At 35.4% G+C, this 23384-nt stretch overlaps 1 protein-coding gene across 3 annotated transcripts in view; it reads left to right on the forward strand.

The window, feature by feature from the left end:
- Positions 1-23384, forward strand: part of LOC124370829 (hexokinase type 2) — a 62852-nt gene that overhangs the window by 19076 nt on the left and 20392 nt on the right. Inside the window, exon 1 of one of the 3 annotated variants that reach the window (XM_046829143.1) lies at positions 4884-5060. The exons of 1 other annotated variant lie outside the window; for it this stretch is intronic. In XM_046829143.1, the coding sequence (XP_046685099.1) occupies positions 4962-5060 (99 nt within the window). In that variant the 5' untranslated portion in view covers positions 4884-4961. Of the gene's footprint in view, positions 1-4883; positions 5061-14347; positions 14405-23384 lie in introns of those variants that run through there. One more of the 3 variants, XM_046829154.1, reaches the window with a different exon arrangement.

Here is a 23384-nt window from a genome sequence, read left to right on the forward strand (position 1 = left end):
TCATTTGAAATAAATTTCCTTCTTTGTATGTATTTTTATTTTTATTATAAGCACTTTTTAATGATAAAATCAAATTAGCAGTTTCATCTAGGAGCACACTTTTCATATGTATGAAAATGTAAACGACCACTAACTAATTATAATCGTACAGCTATTTATACGCAACTCTTTTATTTTAACAATTGTGGATAAAAATGGTATCCTTAGATTTGTCATTACATTTTTAACAAAACAACAGTTTTGCTAATCTTTCGTATTATTAAAGCTTCTTTTAAACTCTTCAATGTCACCAATTAGGAACGGAAAGTAAACAGTAATTTCAGCTTATCTCAGCAAAGTTGTGATGACGATATAAAATTAAAATGCGACAAAGTACGTTATCTGACAGTCTGGCAAGGAACCAACAATCGTTGACGTCATATCGCCGTTGTCACGTGACCCAGAAACTCAGTTCCATCATTGATAGACTTCTCGGTCTTTATCCTAACCGCGCTGCAGTAATAACATTGACCGATTGAGTTAACTATAAACAAACAATAGGACATGTCGAATATAATAGATGAAGTAATTTATGATTAAACGACCCGAGTAAAAAAAACTCATATTTTTTTACTAGGTTGTGGTAAATTATCTTCAGTTCCGGTATAGATAAGGTTATCTCTTACATTGAGAATTACGAATGACCGTGTCAACCACACGCCTATTTTCGTAACATTGCACTCTTGTACGCGTTGCATTATATTTTAGATTTTTTTATGATTTGGGTACGAATGTAAACATAAGTAGGGTCCCTATATGCACAATGCTACTTATTCTTGGAGGTTTTCTATGTCCAGTATCTTTTGGGATAACATTATTTTGAGAATTCATTATTGTATAGCTGTTCACGAAAGTTAAAGCAGTCAAAGTCAATCGGAACAGTATTTTTGTAAAATTTAAATTGCTTTAAAGTTTTATTGATATTCGTACAACCTCGTATATTGCATTATACAGATGACTTTATAACTTTTAAACAACAATATATCACAACCATATTATGCTAAATTTGGTTGTGATATTTCTTGTCGTTTCAAAGTTATAAGGTCGCACTAGGCGTATAGTATGTTCAAGTAACATATGTATGTAGACGGATAACGCGTTCTCACATTGGAGAAATGGAAATGTGATCATTTCAGTTGCAAGCATGAGATCTGACATTAGAACTGATAAAAATGTATGCACTTCCACTGACTATTTTCTTAAGAAAATTTGATAGTTTTGTTTAACTTTGAATGGTAGGATATTTTTCTTAATTTCAATATAATCTTTAATTTATTAAGATTATAGAGACTGGTAAAACTGAGTTCATGAAGAGAGAAAAGTTGTGTTATACTCAGTTTGAACGTTTCGATAACGTGTCGATAAAGCAGTTGTAGTAATTGATTGTTCCGTCGCTAGATGCCAGTGGCAGTCTGGTGTTGGCGGGTGTAAACGTAACATACACACTGCTGAAAGATAAACGACTGTCACTAGGCCGTGGCCAAGGTGTGTCTCGTGACCTTGCCACTGCCCGAGGTCATTTGGCGGTAACTACTCCCTGTGCAAGTTCTGCTTCTTCTGTACTGCGCAGTTAAATTAGTCTGACGACGTGAAGGTGCATACGAGTGAATATACCAGGCTAAACTGTTACTTTATTTACTTAGAAGATAGTAAGCCCTTTATATACAGGTATATATATAAAACCAAATAATATTGGTAAACTCTTTATGAATTTTCGTACGTCTTTAGCGTACCTCTTCAGACGTAACATTGAATATTGTATAAATATTTACAAAGTTAAATTATTAAACTAACTAAATATAGGCCTAAACAAGAAAAAAGAACTGAAAGAGAATAATAAACAGTGGAAAATACCTCACAGCTGATGTTTCATTAGAAATACCAAAAAGTAAACATACCTAATTTTATAAATTATCGAATGTTGAACCCAAACAAATAGAATCCAAACCAAGAATTAATAACATAATCAAAAAGAATATATGTATGTGTGTAAAAAAATAAAACAAAACACATTTCTTTTACTTTCTGCCTAATAAGCGTCACTTTTCAGGAACAATTTCAAAAGCATAATTTTAAAATAAATACAATTAAAAAGAGAAAGAATGTTATGAAACATTGAGGATAGCCGTATCATATGGTATCCAAAAAAGTAAATGAAACATCTAAATAAATTATACATTACATATCAAGAAATGTCAGAAATTACTTTACCAAAGAATACTATGTCATTTGGCATTCAAGTCACTTCAGAAACATAAAACACGTATGTTTGGAATTCGACGTAGAACTTCGCGCAACTGTTACGGTACAAACTCACATTTGTACATATTTTTTACTTTTAAGTAATTGATAACATATTTTTTTTAAGATTTCCTTAGTCTTGTACTCGGGAGCCAATATAAAAGCTACGACGTTTCAGTCACAAATAACTCTGATATTTTGTGAGTTTTGGTAAGGAATGTACCACAAGCTTGTACTATCTTCAAGTACAGTGTATTATTACAAGCAAGTTGCTATTACAACACATGTTCTTATTGTAACAACACAACGCCAATGATTAAGTAAACAAATGTTTAATTTTATTCACTGTGTCTTTATAGCTGTTGAACTTTTTTCACTCTTTTTCTAATTCTATGTCTACCAAATTCTTTCTGGATTGTTTTTAACAAAAACAGAAAGACCGACCTACATTTTAGCCTTATTCCACTCGTCATCATGGCAAATTCCACAGACTTGTGCGTAGATCATAGCAAATACAATAAAACAGAGAGGCAAAAATAAGTAAAACAGACATTCGTACTATAACATGGAATATGAGTAGTAGTATAAATTGATTATAATACAAGTTTTATGTTTCACACCGCGTCGAATAATAATAACTCTTAACAATTGAAATCTTGAGATACGAGAGATGAGACCTCGTAGACCTCGCTAGAGAACCAGTAGTGCACATTCGCAGACGACTAAAGGGGTTGGCCTTTCATCGTGATTCGTCGAAGATAATTAAACGGGCCGATTTGATCGGCCATTGGTTAAGCTTCAATGATACATTTAAATCATAAATATTTAAGTTGTTTAGTTTCCTAATACCCCTTCTCCATGTTCCCGACGAATACCTATCTTACTATTTCGTATTTACAAAAACGAGGGATTGTTAGATGCATTTAAACTATGAAAACATTTTTATGTTGGCTGTCGTTTTAAATTAGAAATAAAATTACATACATACAAACAATTAAGTCTAACATCCATCAATTAAAATTTCTCCCCTGTGTCAGGTCTGCGTAGTATTCTCAAGCCATAGTTGTTGAAATTAGAGTAACTAAATGACGTGTAAAATATTCTCTTTTATGAAACGAGTGTGGTTTTGAACCAAAATAACACTAGGTGATACAAATGTTTAATTAACTTTTTATTACAAACTCACTGAACACCTCCTGTGTGTTGTACGGTAATAATTTTAGTCCCAGTTTTGCCTGTAACCAATATCCGTTTTGATTAGAGCAGGCAGCAAAACAAATAAAAAATTTAAGCAGTTTAATCAACGTTCTGATCACTTTTTATTTTATGTCCGTTAATATACCGGTTGAAATCAAGATTTATATATGTTAATATTGATTAAACCTCCCAAAATGTCCAACTGTTGTTTTTTATATATAGTACAAACAATTTTGTAAACTGCATCAAATGTTGTTGTGCTTCTTCTGTGGCTGGTTTCAAAATTAGTGTAGCCCCTTACAATTTTGATTCATCCCTACTCTCGTACACATATTTGGAAAAGCAAAATAAAACAACAACAAAATATCTATTGAATATTGTCCAAAAACGACTATTATAAGAGGCCCTGCATAGTGTACGGTCAGTTCCAAAAATCCTTACCAGGCTGGAAATATCAAAGTTATAGGGAGTTTTCATAACCATCCGAAAAGGAATAGCATCCTTCAAGTCAAAGTTTAAAAATCGTTATAGTTATATATAATTAGTTATAAAAAGACATTACAAATCTGCGCATATAATATGTTTATCTCGAAAAACAGACTTTCACAAGTAAGCCATTTATAATGAATGACTTGAGTAACTATTTATATAAAATCACATGTTACAACGCGCTCGATGTAACGTTTGAAATGAATGTTTTGCATAAATTTTCAGTGTGTTTTTACGTACTTACAGTTTGCCAATAAAATAAATATACATTTTATTAACTATCCAAAATACTGGATATTTGAAATTGATATAAAATTAAATTGCATTAAATTGTGTTATTGTGACTATTTGAAAATTTTACATTTATAAAAAAGGGCATGTCTGAAACTTAAATTTTTCAACGAATTTATAAATTACCAACGAAAGGAATGCCATTGAGTGATAACAAGTTATAGGGTACATTAAACTGTTGAAGTTAGGATTATCACGCAACGCGAGTTATAGGAGTTTTCTCTGAATGAATTGCAGACTATTACCATTTTAAGATGTGTTTTTGATATTCTTAGACTTAGACACAAAGGTTATAGTTAGCCTATAATTTAGTATTTTTAAGTACGGTACGCTTATATACTGCCAGGCCAGAACACGTAGTTAAGTGTTGACCCTAATACAGTAATTAATGTTGATACCATCTACAATGTTTCCTTTGTAGTCATGCTCAGTACCCCTGCAGTGGACAGTAACTTGATAACCTGCCGGCACTGATACGATTCGAAGGCAATATTAGACAAGTGGGGGTGGACACGATATTGCACACGGACAAAACGTCTGGGGCGCTCTCTGAAACTGAACAGGTTCGGTTCCTAATCCAGTCCTGGAGGCTCGAGAGGCACGTGTATGACGCAAACGAAGAGGGGGAAACGTGAACAAAACCTGGAGAAAGCCGCGGGCTCGTCCCAGTCAGTTACAGCTAGTTGAGTGAGGTTAGGTTAACCATGCGGCCGACTCCTGATATTTTGGCCGCCCTCTGCGAGCAACAAGTCCAGTGCTTCTGTGATTTCATCGACTGCCACCATCAAACAGTCTCCCCTCAGGTATACACATTATATGTCATGTATATTTTCAATAAAAAATTACGTATTTTGTTTTAAAGATTTAAGCAATTGGAATGACAATGTCGTAATGGAGTTGTTTACACATTACGAATTTTTAATTGATAATTTTGTAAGGTACAGTTTTTATTAGACTTGACCTGCTAGAGCGAATACATTACAACCCATGATTAGCACTAGCCTCTATTTAATCATATTTACTGTTTACTGATCGAAATTGGGCATGCCTGTTAATTGAACTAGTACTTTGTTTACCTGCCCGCTGCCGGTTCCATGATTACAACCAAACATGTCTGCGCTACTACGTTTAGGTCGGATTCCTTGTGAATGACCAGCCGTATCTGCCTCACGAATATAACTATGCCGTGTGTACTAATCCGTAAAAGATTCCTAAAATGTAATGTCGCACTTATAAAGTTCTTATCTTTCTGGAGAGAGCATGGAGCTGAACGTGTGTAGTTCAAGTGGACACAAAATGCATTCGTATATAATTGTCAATTGTGGACACTTGTCAAATCCACTGTTCAAAGAACGACTATTATTTGGACGACATTCTTTATTTCAAATTTTCTATAGTTGATATTGAAACTAGATTAAATGTATTGTGGTGGTACTTAAGGTTGAAACCTAAAGCGCGGCTATAAATACAGTAGGAGTAGGCAATTAGATTGTTGAACTTTTTAAAATGATCACTGTGCTTAGATCCTTGAAATATATCGAATTTTGTAAGTAGACTAATCTCAATTGTGTTTTATTATGCGTCTCGGCTACCTACCGGATATTTATTATTACAAATTTTTCACGACACATCCCTACAATGTTTATTTTATTTACCTTCGGATCATAAAGCATTATTTGAGAAAGTTTAGGTTGAGAGTAGTATACACAAAATACTTAGTCCAAAATATACATTAGTTCAAAAGTGCAGAATATTTTCTTTAAAACTGTTGAAATCAGACTTAATTATTTATTTATTTATAATAACGTCAAACTCAAGCTGCATTAATGAGCTTTTTTCATTTTCTTATCTATATAATAGTTCGTTTAAAATCCAACTATTACAGTTACCTTTATATCAAGTTACGTAACTAAACATATGTTGGTTAAGCAATAAATCACAGCATTTTAATTGCCGTAACAATTCTACGCTGAAATATGAAACAAAAAGTGATGTACCGTTAGTATTGCAATGCAACTTGCAAAAATATTAACAAGTTTTTTTTTGTAGCTCTGTTGCGGCAATCTCAGGTGGTTGCGTGGGTTAGCGACAGTCACAATCACATGTATTTATATTTCCTGGTTGCCTCGCGCCTGGGTGAGCGCGGGATAAAGTTTTTTCCTCTATGGAATGTCGACCAGTTTCTGTGCCAAAACACTGTCTCAAGGTCGTGGGGCGGGGCGCGGGCGAGCCCCTCATCAACCGGCTTCTCCCACTCACTGGAGCCTGGATCCAGTAAACTTCCGTTAGTATCACGTGCAGTGGACAACACTGGTCTAAAGTTACTTAAAACCATTTTACGTGTAGATGATTTAGTAGATCATAGTTCATCATAGGATCATAGTTATTGAGAAATAAATTTAAAGTATGCGTAAATATAAAAATAGAGTGCATGGTTCATATTCCAATGTTACAATCTTTTACAACAAAATCTGCTGATCTGCAAAAACGCTCTTATATTAAGCAAATATTGTATTAGTTTACAATAAGACCTTTTTTAAGGGAGATTGGTCACTAAAAGTGGAACCAGTATTCTAGATATGTATGAATTCACGCAAATAATAGGTCACATAACTCACGGGTCTCTTGATTTGCGCAATACTTTATATTCCGTCTTATCACATCAACGGCGAAACTGCAGCCACGCAACTACTGTAATTTGTATTACTGGGTTAAAGTACACCGATAACATATGTTTATGGTGCATTTTAATGAACGCAACGAATACGTACATTTTAGTTGCTCTGATAATTTTCATTGTATCATAATGTAGCTACAGTGAAAAATTGATGTATATTTTGTATATTTTAATGTGTGATTTCAAAGAAATTTAAGGTTTCTGATTAATTTGTCTAGAAGTAAGGAGATATTAAAAATTATTTGTAGCTTAAATTTTTGTTGTAGGTATCAAGATTTACACGCGCACACGCACAATATAAACGGAATAATAAAGTATGTTTATTTGTATTAGCATTAATCAACTCTTGATGTTACCTACGGACCAGAAAGCGGGAAGAAAACGAATAGTCAATAATTATCGTTTCAAAAATACTGCCCAATAAAATGCGGGTCTATTGTAGAGCGAAACACGCGTGTAACATACATCTCAAGCTTAGAATATAGTACAACTCACATAAGGACAATTGGAACGTGCCTTATGGGTTCGCACGTGAGGAATGCGTTAGTAATAGAGCAGAAAGGTCGACGACATCAGGTGCCAGTGCTGCAACATCGCTGCGGTGTACCACACTACCGCTCGCTCATCCGCTCGTACACATGTTGTGGTCATGCAAGCGGCAGCAGCCTACTCACCTTACCGCTGCTGAACATGCCTACTCACTGTTTTTCACAAACCGCTACTGTTTATAGAAAGGGTGCTCAGGTTTCTGCAGTAGTAGGTACGTAACAGCTGGTCATATTTACGATGTCCCTTACTTTATATAGCAATTTTTAGGCATGTATCATTTTCCAACTCCGGTTTATGGCTATCCAACTGTTTGTTTGGTGTTGTTTAAGTATTTCAACGGTATTGAATCCACCACCAAAGCACCGACAACTTCGTTTGGATAATTCGTTTTCTTACAATCCATTTGAGACACATAATATGAAATACCGTGTATATAACGATGACAGATGTTAAAATGCTGTTATTCTTTTAAAATATGTTCTCCATCGTCAACAATGAGCTGAATGATAAAGAAATTAATATTAAGTTGATTCTTTAGTTATTATCCAAACTCATTTATAAACGCTGTTGTTCCTGTTGTCTCGTGCAATGCGGATTTACACGCAATACTACAAATTGGGTTGCGTTCAATTAATACAGGAGCTGAGAGCCAATTTGCATTATATAAGTACACAAGTTGGTATTTATTGAATTCTCAGAGAAATTTCCCTTACGAAAGAAATCAATCAGTTGCGTTAATTTTGGTGGTGGAAATGGGGATACAGTGAAGGATTATATGAAGTGATAAATTTGTTCTAGGGTTGTAATTGTATTAATTTATACTTTTACAGGCTCACTATTTAGTTGAATATGGTTACTTTCGATCTCTTTATCTAGATATCTTAACGGGGAAATAACTATTGTTTGCGGGTCTGGCGGTAAGTTTTAGGTGTCAAACTAAGAAAAGTATGATGAACTAAGAAAAAATGTCGTTTCATACTTTTAACCCTATATGTTATTTTTATGCCTGCCCAATTTCGACCTCCACGAACACTAGCGCAGCTTACGATTTATTTCCTGATTTAGATGAATTCCTTTATGATTTCAAGAAAGGTTGTATGATTTAAAATGCAAATCGATTCCCAGTTCATAGACTAAAAGTACGCACAATATTGTACTTTCGCCATTGACCTTACATCTGAGAAAGAGCACAGTTCGACACACAAATAATCTTTCCATTACAAAACTTAACCTATGATCAATATTATCATCCATTCTACCTACACAGAGGCATAATGTTTTGCTCGATTACTTGTGGTACATATTGCGTGCATTATAAGGATGTAAATTTAATATTTTCAAAATTTTAACTAAGGAAAGAAATCGCACAATTTTGGGCTATATCATGCACTCCGTTTGTGGAAAATTTTGTGAATTGAATTTTCCGCTACTAAAATAGTGTTTTAAATTACACACTGAAAATCTCAATAGTCAGCTCAGAGCTGATACGCAAAATTAAATTAAATTAATCGATATATAATTATGTAGAGTTTCAAATAAAAATAATTTAGTCCTGTCGGGTTTTAAGACATAAATAATTAAACTGCTTTTGAGACTAAAGGCGAGTATAATTACCGCCCCATTTATTATCACTACAGAAAATAAAGAGTAAAACTGTTGAAAAGTTACATTTATTGAATCACAATTATTGTGCGATAGTTTTAATTCACACACGGATTCTCACTTTCTAGTGTTGTTACCGAGTAATTTGAACTAATATTGCAACTTCTTTTATTTACCACAAGGACAAGAGTTTTAAAGATTATTTTTCGTGTGAATACCGAAAGATGAAAATTTCGTACTATATAGTGTGGAATCGGAGGAGCGTGATACCTTACACGCCTTATAGTTGAGCCTGAACACTTAGACTAATATACACTACTGTACTTATTAACTTGCAATTCACAACGGCACATGTCAGCACACATTGCGTGGACTCCAGTTATGGGTAAGGGGGAGGGGAGGTGGAGCATGCGTCACTCAATAATCGCGACAACCACACCAAGGCTGGGTGTTTCCGACGGTCGTCACTTAACTAATTAATTGTACCGGAAGTCACAACTCACACACAGACAAGAGAGCCCAGATGTGAGCGGTGTCGGTGTCACCGTTTAATTGACTAATTGAATATTTTCCGGTTGAAACCGGATAAATCCAGACGCTTTTAAGAAAACGCCCTTCCATACGTTTACCAAGGTCTAATATGTGTCTTTGCCTTTTGATCGAAGTATCATCTGTCACAAAATTGCAGGATGTATCCCTGAGAATCTACGAACCTTGAATAATATCAAAGAAGGAATCATTTTATTAGTCGCCCCGTAAAGCCTTTTCCTTAAAGCTAGCAGATAGATATTCATCCTAAAACGTATACAATTTGTCAATGTATTCTACTCCAGCAAAGAAAATATTTTACTTATTTGGGGTTTCTGTTTCCATAACTATATTTTGTACTACCCAGAGACGATTTGTATAAAATTAACAACTTTTATTGTTTGTGAACATATTATAACGATTGCTGTCAGGAGTTATGCAGCGTTGAAAATCACCCGAAATATTATATTTACAACCCTGAAGGTTACATGCCGTTTTCAAAATTCGTTTAATTTATAAGAATAACAAGGAGATCAAACATTTTCTATTACTGATTGTATTTATACTAAATTAAATTAAACTATATTAAATTAGATGTAAAGCGCGCGCGCACACACACACACACACACACACACACACACACACACACACACACACACACACACACACACACACGAGCAATGATTTTAAAGGATAACAAGATAACGACCGTTTGCCATCGTCATTCACCACGTCTACTACTTTTCATAATTTGTGGTCCTGTATATGTTAATAGGCAATATATATATATATATATATATATATATATATATATATATATATATATATACAAAATGTGAGATGTTTGATTTGCCTTTGTTACGGTAGGTAGGATTATACTTTTCAGATTTGATCACTTACATTCTCACATTTTTCAAAAAGGATTTGGAGGAACGTTTTGTGCATATGTTTTTGTAATACCTAAATACCTAGCTTTAAAAGGGATTTGCCTAGTAAAAGCCGTATTATTTGAACTGTGAGCCACTAAGTGTGACCATTTCTCTAGGCTACTTCAATCTCAACATTAACTCCATAAATGTTACTACGACAAACAGTGCTAGTAATTCGTAATTACTTTTACAATTACTTCTTTTATACAACCTTAAAAAAATATCCGTCTTCAATTTTTTATTATCTAACGCGAAACTAAAATATAAAAATGTATTTCTCAGTTTAAAAAAGAACTTGCGTTACTGCATATTATAAGGCATTTCTACAGCAATATAATTATAACTTACATTTGTGCGTTATACCTATTATTGATTTTATATTATCTCTAGCGAATCGTCATAAACGTACATTAACGTCACAAGAATGTTAGTCCGCAGTATCCAATTTTGTAATGAAGAACGACAGATCTGTAATGGTTTTATGAAGGGTTTATCAATCGAAGTGTCGTATCGTCGCGTCGTGACAGATGGAGAGGTCACTCATCATCACTATAACAGTACTGTCTCGAGTGCCCCACTGTATCACTGTGTCTTGAGTCATTGCAGAATTAGCCTATTCGCCTAGTTTTGTGTTGCGCAATTAATACGGTTACATTCTCAACCGTCCCCACAGTATTAGCCTACACGATATTCGTAACGTACACGTTCCAATGTAACTGTTCTATGGCCCAAAATGACTCTAAATGCAAAGATTGGACAGCAAAGCTCGAATCTCATGTTTTATTAGTTTAGTTTACGAGAATCTGTATACAGTATTCTGTTTACAGTAACATTCTCTAAAATGTCGATACATAAAAGGCTCGGTAACGGTAATATTCTGCATTTCATCATAAACAATCGCGAAAAACTACATAACACTTACGTAAATGAAGTCACCGGTAAAATTCAATATCTCTATAAATCTTAGAGTTCTGTAGAGGCTCTGACTGTTGTATTTTGCATTTTATCTTAATCAACTGCTAGAACACGCCGCCGTGGAAACCAAGATATTACTTATTTATTATAGAATACTTTGTAAATATTATGCACGTGTAAATGTGCAACGTAGTGTTCGTTACCAGTGTTCGGTAAGGAACTATTTCATCAGTGTGGGAAAGTAACTACAAAATCAGCTGATGTCTTTTAACGAGAGTATTCTTCACATTGAGAAATGAAGATGAAGAGCCCAACAATATGCCTTCTACGGAAACTATATGGTGGCTTTGTTGGCACGCCGTCATAATCAATCTCGGGAGTAGATAGAAAACCGGAATAATTGCACTCACCCGAAACATTGTAAATATTAGCCGCCGTTGCTTCTTGAGTTGCAGTTTAAAACTTTGACGAACTTTTAAGGATTGCTGCCAACTGCGCTCATATTATGATTCCTTATTGTCTTATATGATGTGTTACAAGAATTTTGTTTGTTTGTTTCCATGATCTACGTGGGTATACTAGAGGGTTATATATCAATCTTATCAGATACAGTCCATCTTATATAGCGAATCTAGTAACGTGGTATTGCCGCACAGATGCACACTTAACAACTTCAGGGTTCCAGCACACTGATTTTTATGTATACATTCCAATTTTGGAGTAGCTCTGAGGGCGGTAAAATCAACAGTACCATAACACAAATATACACAATTGTCTGTATCTTTCAATAACGTTAGCCTAACTTATTTGTTGTCTGTGGAATGTCGTTTGAAAGAAAGTTCTGTCAACGTTATACTGTGGAGGAAAGCTTGTGCAGTTAGTAATAAATAACTGCACTTATCCCAACATCTGTGTGTTATGTATGATCGATGGAAAACTATTAAATGTGAAGTAAAATGTATGTATATCAGTAGTGAAATAGCTCATCCTATCGATTAATAACGATTCCAAAACTACTGAAGTAAAAACCAAGATTTTATTTATTAAGTAAGCCTACTACTGGATTTAAAACAAAATGTAAATTAATACAATATTTATGTAAATAATTCAGTGCGCCTTACAATATTGTTGGTTTTTGCATTTACATGGAGCATTTCCTTGTAATTTACTTGAGGAAATAGCCACACTAACACTAGTACTAATATTGTACACTCCTTGTACTGGGGGCTATCTTGATTGGGGGCACTTAAGAACAATGTTCACACATTTACAACCGTATTCAGTTGTTATCGTTTCACTAATATCAGTTCTTAGAAACTCGTGCATTAAGAAACGTTAGTGAAACAGTCTTGAGCGTTTCTCCATAAAAAAACGTTAATTTTGTTCGTAAAACTATCGATACGTTTCATTTTATAATTAAATATTTTTCAGACAATTTTGTACGTTCATAGATATGAATTTTGTTACCACGTCATATAATTACAGTTCCGTTTCAGTTATCTTGATCTGAATGACTATACGTTTCCAATAAACAGTTTGTCTATAATTTTGCACCTTCACCCTCTCATAGTGTAATAGGCTGCAGCCAGGGTCAGTCTGCAACGCAGCGCAACGGTCATCTCCTGCCCTTGTCTCGGCGGAAGTGTATCGGCCTTCCTGTCAAGGCGCGGCCAGTTCCAGGGTCGCCTCACCCTCGACTCCGCCCCTCTGGTCCCTAGAGCACTGTAGTGGCGTGCCTTTCCCCTCGGAAGTCCGGCCTGGCCCGGAGGGCTAGGTCTCAGAAGTGCTGCAGCGACCTCTGCCGTGACCTCGGCGTGTCTGAATCACAGCTGATTGTGGTGGGCTCGCTGCATGGGAGCAACAGATGACGGACGTGATCTACATCCAGGGCAAGGTAGCGCGTGGGATCAAGGGAACGACGGAATTAAGGAACTGTTGTAAATTGCTATTGAAAACTGCTGCTAAATTATTTAGGTACTTTCACTCATGCAAGTACAGACAATGGCTTTGAGGAGCTAAAAATATGCCCTTTTTATGGACGACGATTACAGCCCATTGAAGGGAAATCAAAGTTCATCTTATAATACCGCCGAGGTTTGCGGACCGTGACCATCCCATATTTTATCTTGAAGACGAAAACTGATAATCAATGCGCCTAACATTACTGACGTCACAACACGCGCGTATGTCACGTGACAGTCTATGTGCTATTGCGCATAAGCAAGGCGTGTCCCAAGGTCACCTTCACACCTTTCCGTCAGTCCTCCCCCCTCCCGAGTCCCGCCAGTCACGTCTACAGACTGACGACTCATTATCTGCGGCAGCGTGTCAATTTTCGCATCTCCTTTCGCACATTAGAATAAACGTCATGGTGTTATTTGTATTTAGTTTATTTTCCTATAAGTCGAGACTGTAATAAATAAATACCAGGAAAGGAAAACTTCTTGTTTTACACTAAGTAATCAATCAGTCACGTGTCATATTCTAAACTGATTCTTCTACACACGCAGATAACGTTATCTACTGTAAATTACTTCAGTTTTGCAGTAAAGCTAGATATCTTCAACTGGTTTACGTCAGTGTACGATAATAGCAAGTCGCAGTTCTTTCAGGTCTATACAAACACATTTTAGTTCTGGTTTGAATCATTTCCAGAAATAAACCCATTTACGAATGAGTGTAGTACCGTTCTTTGCTCAACAATATAAATGCGTATGCTAAGTACCTTATCTGAAACATATTATAGGATCATAACTACTAGTGGGTTAGTTAGGCACCTACAGCAAGGAAATTATACAACCATAAATGTTTAAAATTTACTCTTTTCCATGGAAACTTATTATTCGAACAGGTTTTTAAAATTCCTTGTTTAAAAATGTTAGTAAAAAATACTTAATAATATGACATGGGATCATGTTTAGCTCGCTGCAAGAAACCATCTCCCCAAGTAAGACAAACATCTTTATTTTAATTTTCATTATTATTTTATAATATTATCGTTTAAAAGGAACAATAACTTGCTATTCGTGTGTCATATTATGTGGTGGATGAAATGACATTTTCCTTTCGTCACTATGGTAACACACTGGTAGTTTTATATTTTAAATTTTCTCACAGTTTTTTAAGTTCAAATTTCAGATTGCTGGAATACTATATAATACGCGTATAATACAAAACGTATTATAAATAAGTTATACGGTCAATGTAACATGTTTGGTAAATTACGTTATTGGTTGTTTTTAACGTAATTATTGTGGTTAGATTGATAAAAATCTAATGTATATTAAATTCTTGCGTTAATTGAAATAATCTAATGGCATTGAATATAAGTATTACCCTTGATTATACATCAGAAGGATCTATTATCAAAGGTATTACCCAGATATAAAAAGATGTATTATTCTATTCCCAGTACATTCGCGATTGAATCGATTCGTCGTTGACAACAGTCGGCCTTCGTGTATTGTGTGGTATTCATAACGATTATGGACGAGGTCACGATCGAGGTTGTAAAACATACAATACATCTCAGTTCAGTCGTCCAAGCCCGAGTCTAGACCTACGTGACCTGACCTTGGACCTGCAGCTCATCCTCCTACAACCGACGGACCACGACGGCCTCCCCTGGCCAGACACTCTCGTGTTACCCTGCTCCTGACCCACTCGGCCCAAGGGCACAGGCCATTGTCGGTGCTCACGCGTGTGAAGTCACCGAGTGCATTTATCACACTAGTGATTTCCATCGTGCACGATCACTGAAGCGGGATCTAGTCGTTATAGGCAGACACAGTGAGGGTTCTCTGAGACACTAGAGCAGCTGCAGGTACAGCTGGGTATCAGAGCCCTGAGTGAGCTGAGTTACGTCATCTTGTATTACCTTCGATCCCAGCAAGGACAAAGTAGTATTATATGACCTAATACGCATTGGCCTCAGTGGCTTCTATCAATTACCTATTCTCCGAGACTCCACAGTTGCAAGGTACTGCCTGGGTATCAGAATTCCTGTAAATACATAAGCCCTGTGTTAACTGAGTTACGTCATCTTGTATTACCTTCGATCCCAGCAAGGACAAAGTAGTATTATATGACCTAATAACGCATTGGCCTCAGTGGCTTCTATCAGCTACCTATTCTCCGAGACACCAGAGCTGCAGGTACTGCCTGGGTATCAGAGCCCTGAGTGATCTGAGTTACGTCATCTTGTATTACCTTCGATCCCAGCAAGGACAAAGTAGTATAATTTGGCCTAATAAGCATTGGCCTCAGTGGCTTCTATCAGCTACCTATTCTCCGAGACACCAGAGCTGCAAGGTACTGCCTGGGTATCAGAGCCCTGAGTTATCTGTCATCTTGTATTACCTTCGATCCCAGCAAGGACAAAGTAGTATAATTTGCCAAAATTCGCAATGGCCTCAGTGGCTTCTATCAATTACCTATTCTCCGAGACTCCAGAGCTGCAGGTACTGCCTGGGTATCAGAGCTCTTGTAAATACATAAGCCCTGTGTGAACTGAGTTACGTCATCTTGTATTACCTTCGATTCCAGCAAGGAAGGACAAAGTAGTATAATTTTACCAAATTCGCATTGGCCTCAGTGGCTTCTATCAGTTACCGTCTGGCCAGCCGTGGTAATAGGACGAAGCGCTCTTACAGCCCAATCGTTAACTGTCCTCTGAACCACCAGTTTAGATTCATACTTGTCTGGACTAGTTATATTAATTCGTATTTAATTCTTATAATGTGATCGCTCACGTCACCTCCAGGAAAAATCAAGAAAATTAGTCCACGACTGTATTTTTGAAGTAGTCAAGCTGACTGTTACATGTATATTAACTATATTAAAATTATTTCACTGATTCAAAACAGTTATTACATTTCATATGCCTTGTATAAACTAAGTTCCTTCATTTTTCATTAATGTACGTAATATATTTTATAGTATAATTTAAATTAATACATTACCAAATGAAGTAGTTTCTGTACGCTATGGTGTCCAGTAATCACATCAGGCATGTAGTACGAGTATGTAGGCGACTCTCGTGAGAGTGTGCGTAGTGTTAAGGATCTATAATCAATCATACATGAGCATGAGCAACTGCATGCGCCGGACAGTGCCTCTGGTACGGTATAGAGTCGACAATTTTGTCATTTTTCTCGTACACTACTTCTGACAGAATCTCCCTAGTATAGAGATAAGTTGAATGTGTGCTCTCGACTTGACTACAATATCACTTCTTTTTTCATCATATTTGTGGTGAATTAATTATAAATGAAAGTAGTTCACACAGGTATTATCGGTGTAATATAATTTCATACACGATTGTTTTCTTAATTCATATTTTCTCATTATTTCACTTATATAATATTTAATCAACAACAACTACAGTGTGTCGGTGCTTGTATTATGTGTAGGCTATGTATAGATATGTTTGAACTCTTGTACTGGATGATCATCTAATGGTTCGCATCAATTTTGTTTTATTTCTTTATATTTCAAAAATGTACTCTATGTTTCACATAGATTAGTTGAAGTTCCAGATATTCATGTGTTTATGAATTAACCTCCTAGGGCCGGTGGAATGTGTCTAAAAAATGTATCAAAACTATATTTGCGCGATATTTATTTTATAAGAAAACATTATTACTGATTCTGATATAATACACTAATTTTTCAAGACATGGTGAAATTTTCATAACATTTTAGCTACAAGGTGTTTCGCCTTTGATTTTAATACTTTTAAATCAATTCTTCCGTGCTACATATTCATTTTGGTACGTCAAATTTACTTTGTAAACACTCATTTTGATACTTCCAGATCAATCCTCTCGTGTACATATTAATTGTATACTTCTATATCAATCCTACTGTGCTACAAATTCATTTTGATACTTCCAGATCAATCTTACCGTGCTAAATATTCATTTTATACTTCTGTATCAATCCTACCTTGCTACATTTTCATGTTGGTACTTCTATATCAATCCTACTGTGCTACAAATTCATTTTGATACTTCCAGATCAATCTTACCGTGCTAAATATTCATTTTCTGACCACGGACTGGATCTCGGAATGTGGTCGGCGCCAAGGCGATCAGGTGACTGTAATTCCTTTCCCGCGACCGCTCCGGGCCATTTCGACTCCGACTGTTGGTTATTCTATAAAATAATATCGTAACTACGTGACCGTATATAGAAGCTTAACCGCCCATACACGCAACTCAATATCGATCTTGCTAATAATAGAACTACGGGTTGTAACGTACTTTTGTAGTACAGGGGGTTGAACACACGCATATACTAATTGTGAACTGATGTGTGTATTTTAGGATAAGATGGCTTTATCGTTACATCAATTGGACTAAATATACAGGGCGTATACTTCCTTTAAAACTTGTTCATTGCCGTGGAGATCAAGTTGTAATGGTAAAGGAATCGTAGTAGGTTTTGTTTCGCTGCAACACGTATGTTTGTACTACCAACACAAAAAAAAGTAAGGAACCATTTGTCCTCAGATTCAATCACAATACTAGCGACGCGAGTGAGAGACGCCGCGCCGCGCCTAGTCGGTACCTGGTGTTGAGTCAGGTGTGTAAACGTAATAAAGTGCAGGTGCTGTTCCATATGACCTTGAGCATTCGTGTACTACTTACCGGTATTTGACAAACTCTCAATACTTAGAGAGGTTTTCATTCATTTTCTATATTGTTTATTGAAATGAATAAGTAGTCGGCATTTTCTTTTTACACGACAGCATTTAATTTTTTTAAATTTCAATACGGATAAAAAGTTTAGTTGTTTTATTTCTTAAATAATTCTCTACTATTTCTGTGTCAACTGTAGTAAATATTTGTACTATTAAAATATAAAACAAAATGGACGTAATAAACATTGGAGACGATTACAGGACAAAGGCATCGAAAAAATTGAATAAAACAATAAATTATTGTAATTCAAAAATATCGTATGAAGTAAATAAAGTAATTATCTTTCTCTGCCTGCTATTTGTAGGTAGCACGGTAGGATAGATACAGAAGCACCAAAATGAAAGTGTAGCTTGCACGACATTGTTGCTTTTGTAAAACGTTCAATAAATATTTTTTCTTTGTAGTTTGCTCTTTAAAATATTATCTTTAATATCAGGAAACTCCTATTTCCGCATGTTTTCCACCTACAGAATTGCGGATGGTGACGTCATCATTTGAGACTACAAGCTTATATAATAGACGTGTTAGTATTTATTACTAAACTTTAGACTACAGAAAGCATTTTTAATATTGAAGTAGCATATCATTTGAGACTATAAGCTAGCATTGTAGGTTTGCGGAATAGTGCTACAATCTACAACTAACTTCTGGCAGCTATTCGAATAATTTAACCATGAATGTTATTTTTAAATTTTATGTATTAAATATGCATTACATATATCACTTTATTTCAAGAATTATTAATGAACGGACTGCTTATCCACTAACCGCCTTACCTAGTATATAATATACTCGTATAATCCAGATATAGAGATCCTACGTGTTGTAACCAAATATAGTTTTGCAGTCAGCAATTTCACATTTCTCCGTGTCTTACCAGCGCCCCTTGTTCTGGAGGAACGGCTACTTCTGCCTGAGTAAAAAATGTCTGTCGCTTAACATTCCTCATACATCCCTATATCATTTGTATTCGTTGGTAACAACTCGAAGGTGACGATGTTGCAAGACTTACAGGAATGGTCGCTAAGCCATACTGATAATATCTTGTGTCACAAACTAACATATGCATTTAGATAAAGGATAAAGAAAAACGGGTTTCAGGAAATGCGTCACAATGACCGGAACATGGAGTGATAAGTTCTTGTCGCTGATACCATATAACATGCAAATCTACTGGGGCATCATCAGAACAAGGGCTTATCCCAGGACCCTCTTGAATAAAAAATTAAGAACATATAATTGATTATTTAACCTTCCGGGTGGCAGTGGCAATATTTGTGCCAAAACTTAGGCTACTCATAACATCACCGTACGTTTGAGTTTTCCTACAACATTGTTCATACGAATAAATTCACAGCTATGCCGCAGGTTACTTGCTTTTATAGTGCAGATTACCTGAGTTTCTTATTTCACATTTTAAAATTTCATATTTTACCTGAGTTTTACGAGATTAGCTGAGATCTGGCGAGTAATAATTAGTTCTAGAGATATAAACACACTCACAAAAATGTTAAGGCAGTCAGTGGTTGAGGAAATATACAGCGTGAATTTTAAAAGATCTCCATATTTTACATGTATTTTTTTAATTAAAAAAAATTTATGAATACAAGTTTTGACACAAAATTTCGGAGTACTTTGTGGAATATTTCGTTCTCAATCAAAGTAGAGGGTTTTGTAAATAAATGAAAGCCACTTTACGCCAATATTACTTTTTATTCGTTATCAAAATAATGATATAGAAAAATACAAAAATGTTATTTTTATTGATTAAACACCTTTTTTACCCTTTTTAATACTTACAATTTCCGTCCGTCGTGATTGAGAGCAGTCAAAGTGCTCCTACTAAATAATCTGGAGATAATAAATTTTAACGCCGACAAACTTAGGCATCCTCATTTACTGTGGTCAGTCTAATTCATTATAAAGCAATTGAATTTCAATATGCTATAATTTTTGACGTATTTTATTATATGTTGTTCTACTGATAAATAATGTGAGGAAGCTTTGATTATATAAATCAACAATTAATTGAACTAACACTACACTATTTTTCTTTATGCTGTACTAAAACGAACGTTTAAGACGGGAGATACCAAAGTGCACCAATGGCCAGTTTTGTGATGAAAAGTCGGATGAATTAGGTTAAACTTTGAAGTGTTTTTATTGTACATTAAATAACAAATAATAATTTGAACTGCAACGCTTTAAAAGGCTAGTATGGGTTGGGTGGAACGTGTCAAAGAAAAGGGCGGTGGGGTGGCCCGCCCAGTGGTCTACGTGGCGAGCGGCATGTCTGCCTAGTGCCTTCGCCTCGCCTTACACATGTGGGCTGTTTCCGTTTCTGAGATATTTCCACCTCTTTCAAACATCTTAACTTTGGAAAGTTTAGAAAATATTGGGATGCTGCAAGACAATTTTGAGGTTAAAGCACTTCTACGATGTGGAGTAAATTGCAAGGTAATGTAATGGCTTTTGCAATTATTGGACATGGAACTGGAAGAGACATGTCTGATGTTGACATATTTATAAGAGCACCATTCCTATTTATGTAGCAAATGCTAGAAACATGCGGGTTATTTTACACACGAACAGTATTCTGTTAGTTTGGCACTTCCAGCCCAGTGCGCTCCGAGGTCTAGCCTAGACGTTACAACTAGTGACCCAGATAATTAGGCCTACGCTGGAACGCCAGTCTGACGTAATCGAGGCCCCAACTGAAGTGTGAACGAGGCTCAGGTCTCGTAGACCGGCCCCTCGTGGCGCGGCATGCGTCACCATTGACTCCTGCACACCCTCCCGCCAGCCTGTGACGTCATCTGTAGATAGCGTAATATTTGGGTTCTCATCGTTGTACACGACAGTGACGTTGCAAATCGTCCAGTTCCCGTAGGCTATGTTAGTTTTGTCTTTTGTAATAGTGCTGACTATCTCTTTACATGCGTTCCTTTTTTACGATGTATTATTGTGTTGTAATTAGAATTATAACGTGTTATCAATGTTTTTAGAATTTAAATAAACGTAATGTTTCACATTCGTGTTCTCTGGACATTCAGGCAAGGGACGTCAAATTCATAAAAAGAAGAACATGACTTGAGTTTTCAATCTCAAGACAGCCTGACACAAGCTTGCGGATAAAAAATTTTGTATTTTCCAAAGACAACTGTGTCCATATGTAATGGTACTGTTTAAACTGTAGAAATGTTTCATATTACTGTATTACTGATGTAAAAAAAAACAAAATATTTCTTTTTAGCTATTCTTTATATTTGTTTAGTAATGGTAGGTATGCAATGGAATGTTCTCTATATGTAATTTATTGATTTCGTTTCTAACTTCAATAAGATATAACTCAATTCATTTAGCATTTAAATGTTTTGAAATTTTCACTTAAACGTATTTGTTGCCATTTTCATTATCTGTTAAATGTGGCATGGCTTCATAAGTCGTTGTGTAGGTTCATTATTTCTATATAATATCATTGTTACATTTGTATTTTTTCTTAATTTTATACTTTTACGCTTGACGCATTTAAAACTAAACCAGCCAGGTAAATAATTATTATATAGGCCTAACCGTCACCCAAAAAGATAAAGATATTAGGGGGCTTCCAGTTCAGTAAACAATCGGTTTTCATAGTTGGCTGACAAATTAATTTTTATTTGCGTCTTTGGAGGTTAGTTTTAAGTGTATCAAGCTATAAACTTGATCTCAGAAAAATTATTTGATATTTTTAACCAACACTAGAAAGGCTGATGATAATCAATTTCCTTCTTAGGGAAAACAGCGAAAAAAGTAGAGTGCTTAAACAATACCGGTTGGCTCCTAGACTACGATTGGTAGTTCGAGAAGACTGAACTAAACAGTCAGCCAACATCGATTATTCGAATGCCTTGCTATCGTTCTCGAATGGGTTATCTAATTATTCTAATGTTCATCTCTCCAAACGTCACGATAGTTCAGAAGCACTCTAAATAGTCAGGTTGATTGTGATTAGAAAAAATAGAGGCATATAGGGAATATCATAAATCTGTAGGCCCTGGAATTTATATGGAATGTTATCTATCACTGGTAACAATTAAATATTGGCTGGCCTAGAGTCGTTGCATGTGACCTATTCGGTACGGAAAGTTTTGCATCTTCCATTACATTACCATACATTTTCTAAATTCAAGTTTAATTGGCTTAATTCTTACACGCTTCTTCAGTCTACAAAAAATATAATGTAGCCTATTTATTAAAATAACTTGTCTAATAATCAAAATGCGTCGACCCGTGCCTACTAGCTCACCGTAAGTTAATTTTTATTGCAGAGTTATATTGTATATAAGAAAATTGTTGTTTTCGATTTCTTTTATAAGACTTGTGTAGTTTTATGACGGGAGTCTAATTATAACATAAAAAATAATACAAAAATAAATTAACTGTTCATAAACTCTTAAATTAGCTACGTACGACTGTAGGCAAAATCCAGGTTACCCTATAAAGCGCCACGGGCCGGTATCCAAGATATTTGCAGAGCTTAGGAGTCAAATTGCAAAATTGTCAAACAAACATGTTCGTCCGAAGGGCATCTGCTGTGTAACATTCCGTTTTAAGGACATTTATTTTATAACGCTGCGCCATTAGATTGTCTGCCGCGTATGTTTTATGAAGCATGCGATTACGATTACTTTCCTCAACTGTATTATATTCAGTCCAATCCGATGAAAGTAATTGCGGTTGTTTGAGCTACTGAACAGGGTGTCAAGGCAAATGAAGTTAACAAATTGATTATTTTAATTCAAATTCCTGAGTGTAGAGCTTGCCTTCATCATTGTATTGCCTCTCATTTTCACTACGTGTAAAGTATGAAGTTTTTATTCGACACTACATTGACCGCCCCTTTTCTCTATGTGTAAAGGAGGGATATATAGTGCTTATTCTTCACCATAACGTAATCATAATTTTGTCTTTGCGTATACGAGAGCCTGAAGGTGTTTTGTTCATTTAGGAAGACATAAAGATGTGAACTTCGCGGTCATTATATGTATTGTTTGGTTGAACTAAAAACACCCATGAAACCATGTTGGGGTGTATTTCAACTACTGTATTACAATACACTCAGTTTAGTGGGTAGGGAAATAATGTCACTCTAGTATAGAAAGATATAAAAACATCTTTTAAATAAATCTGGTATAAAACTAATATTTTATTTTATTTTTAAAGTCCGTCACGTTCTTTGTA

Source organism: Homalodisca vitripennis, chromosome 1 (assembly GCF_021130785.1).
Source record: "Homalodisca vitripennis isolate AUS2020 chromosome 1, UT_GWSS_2.1, whole genome shotgun sequence".
NCBI lineage: Eukaryota > Metazoa > Arthropoda > Insecta > Hemiptera > Cicadellidae > Homalodisca > Homalodisca vitripennis.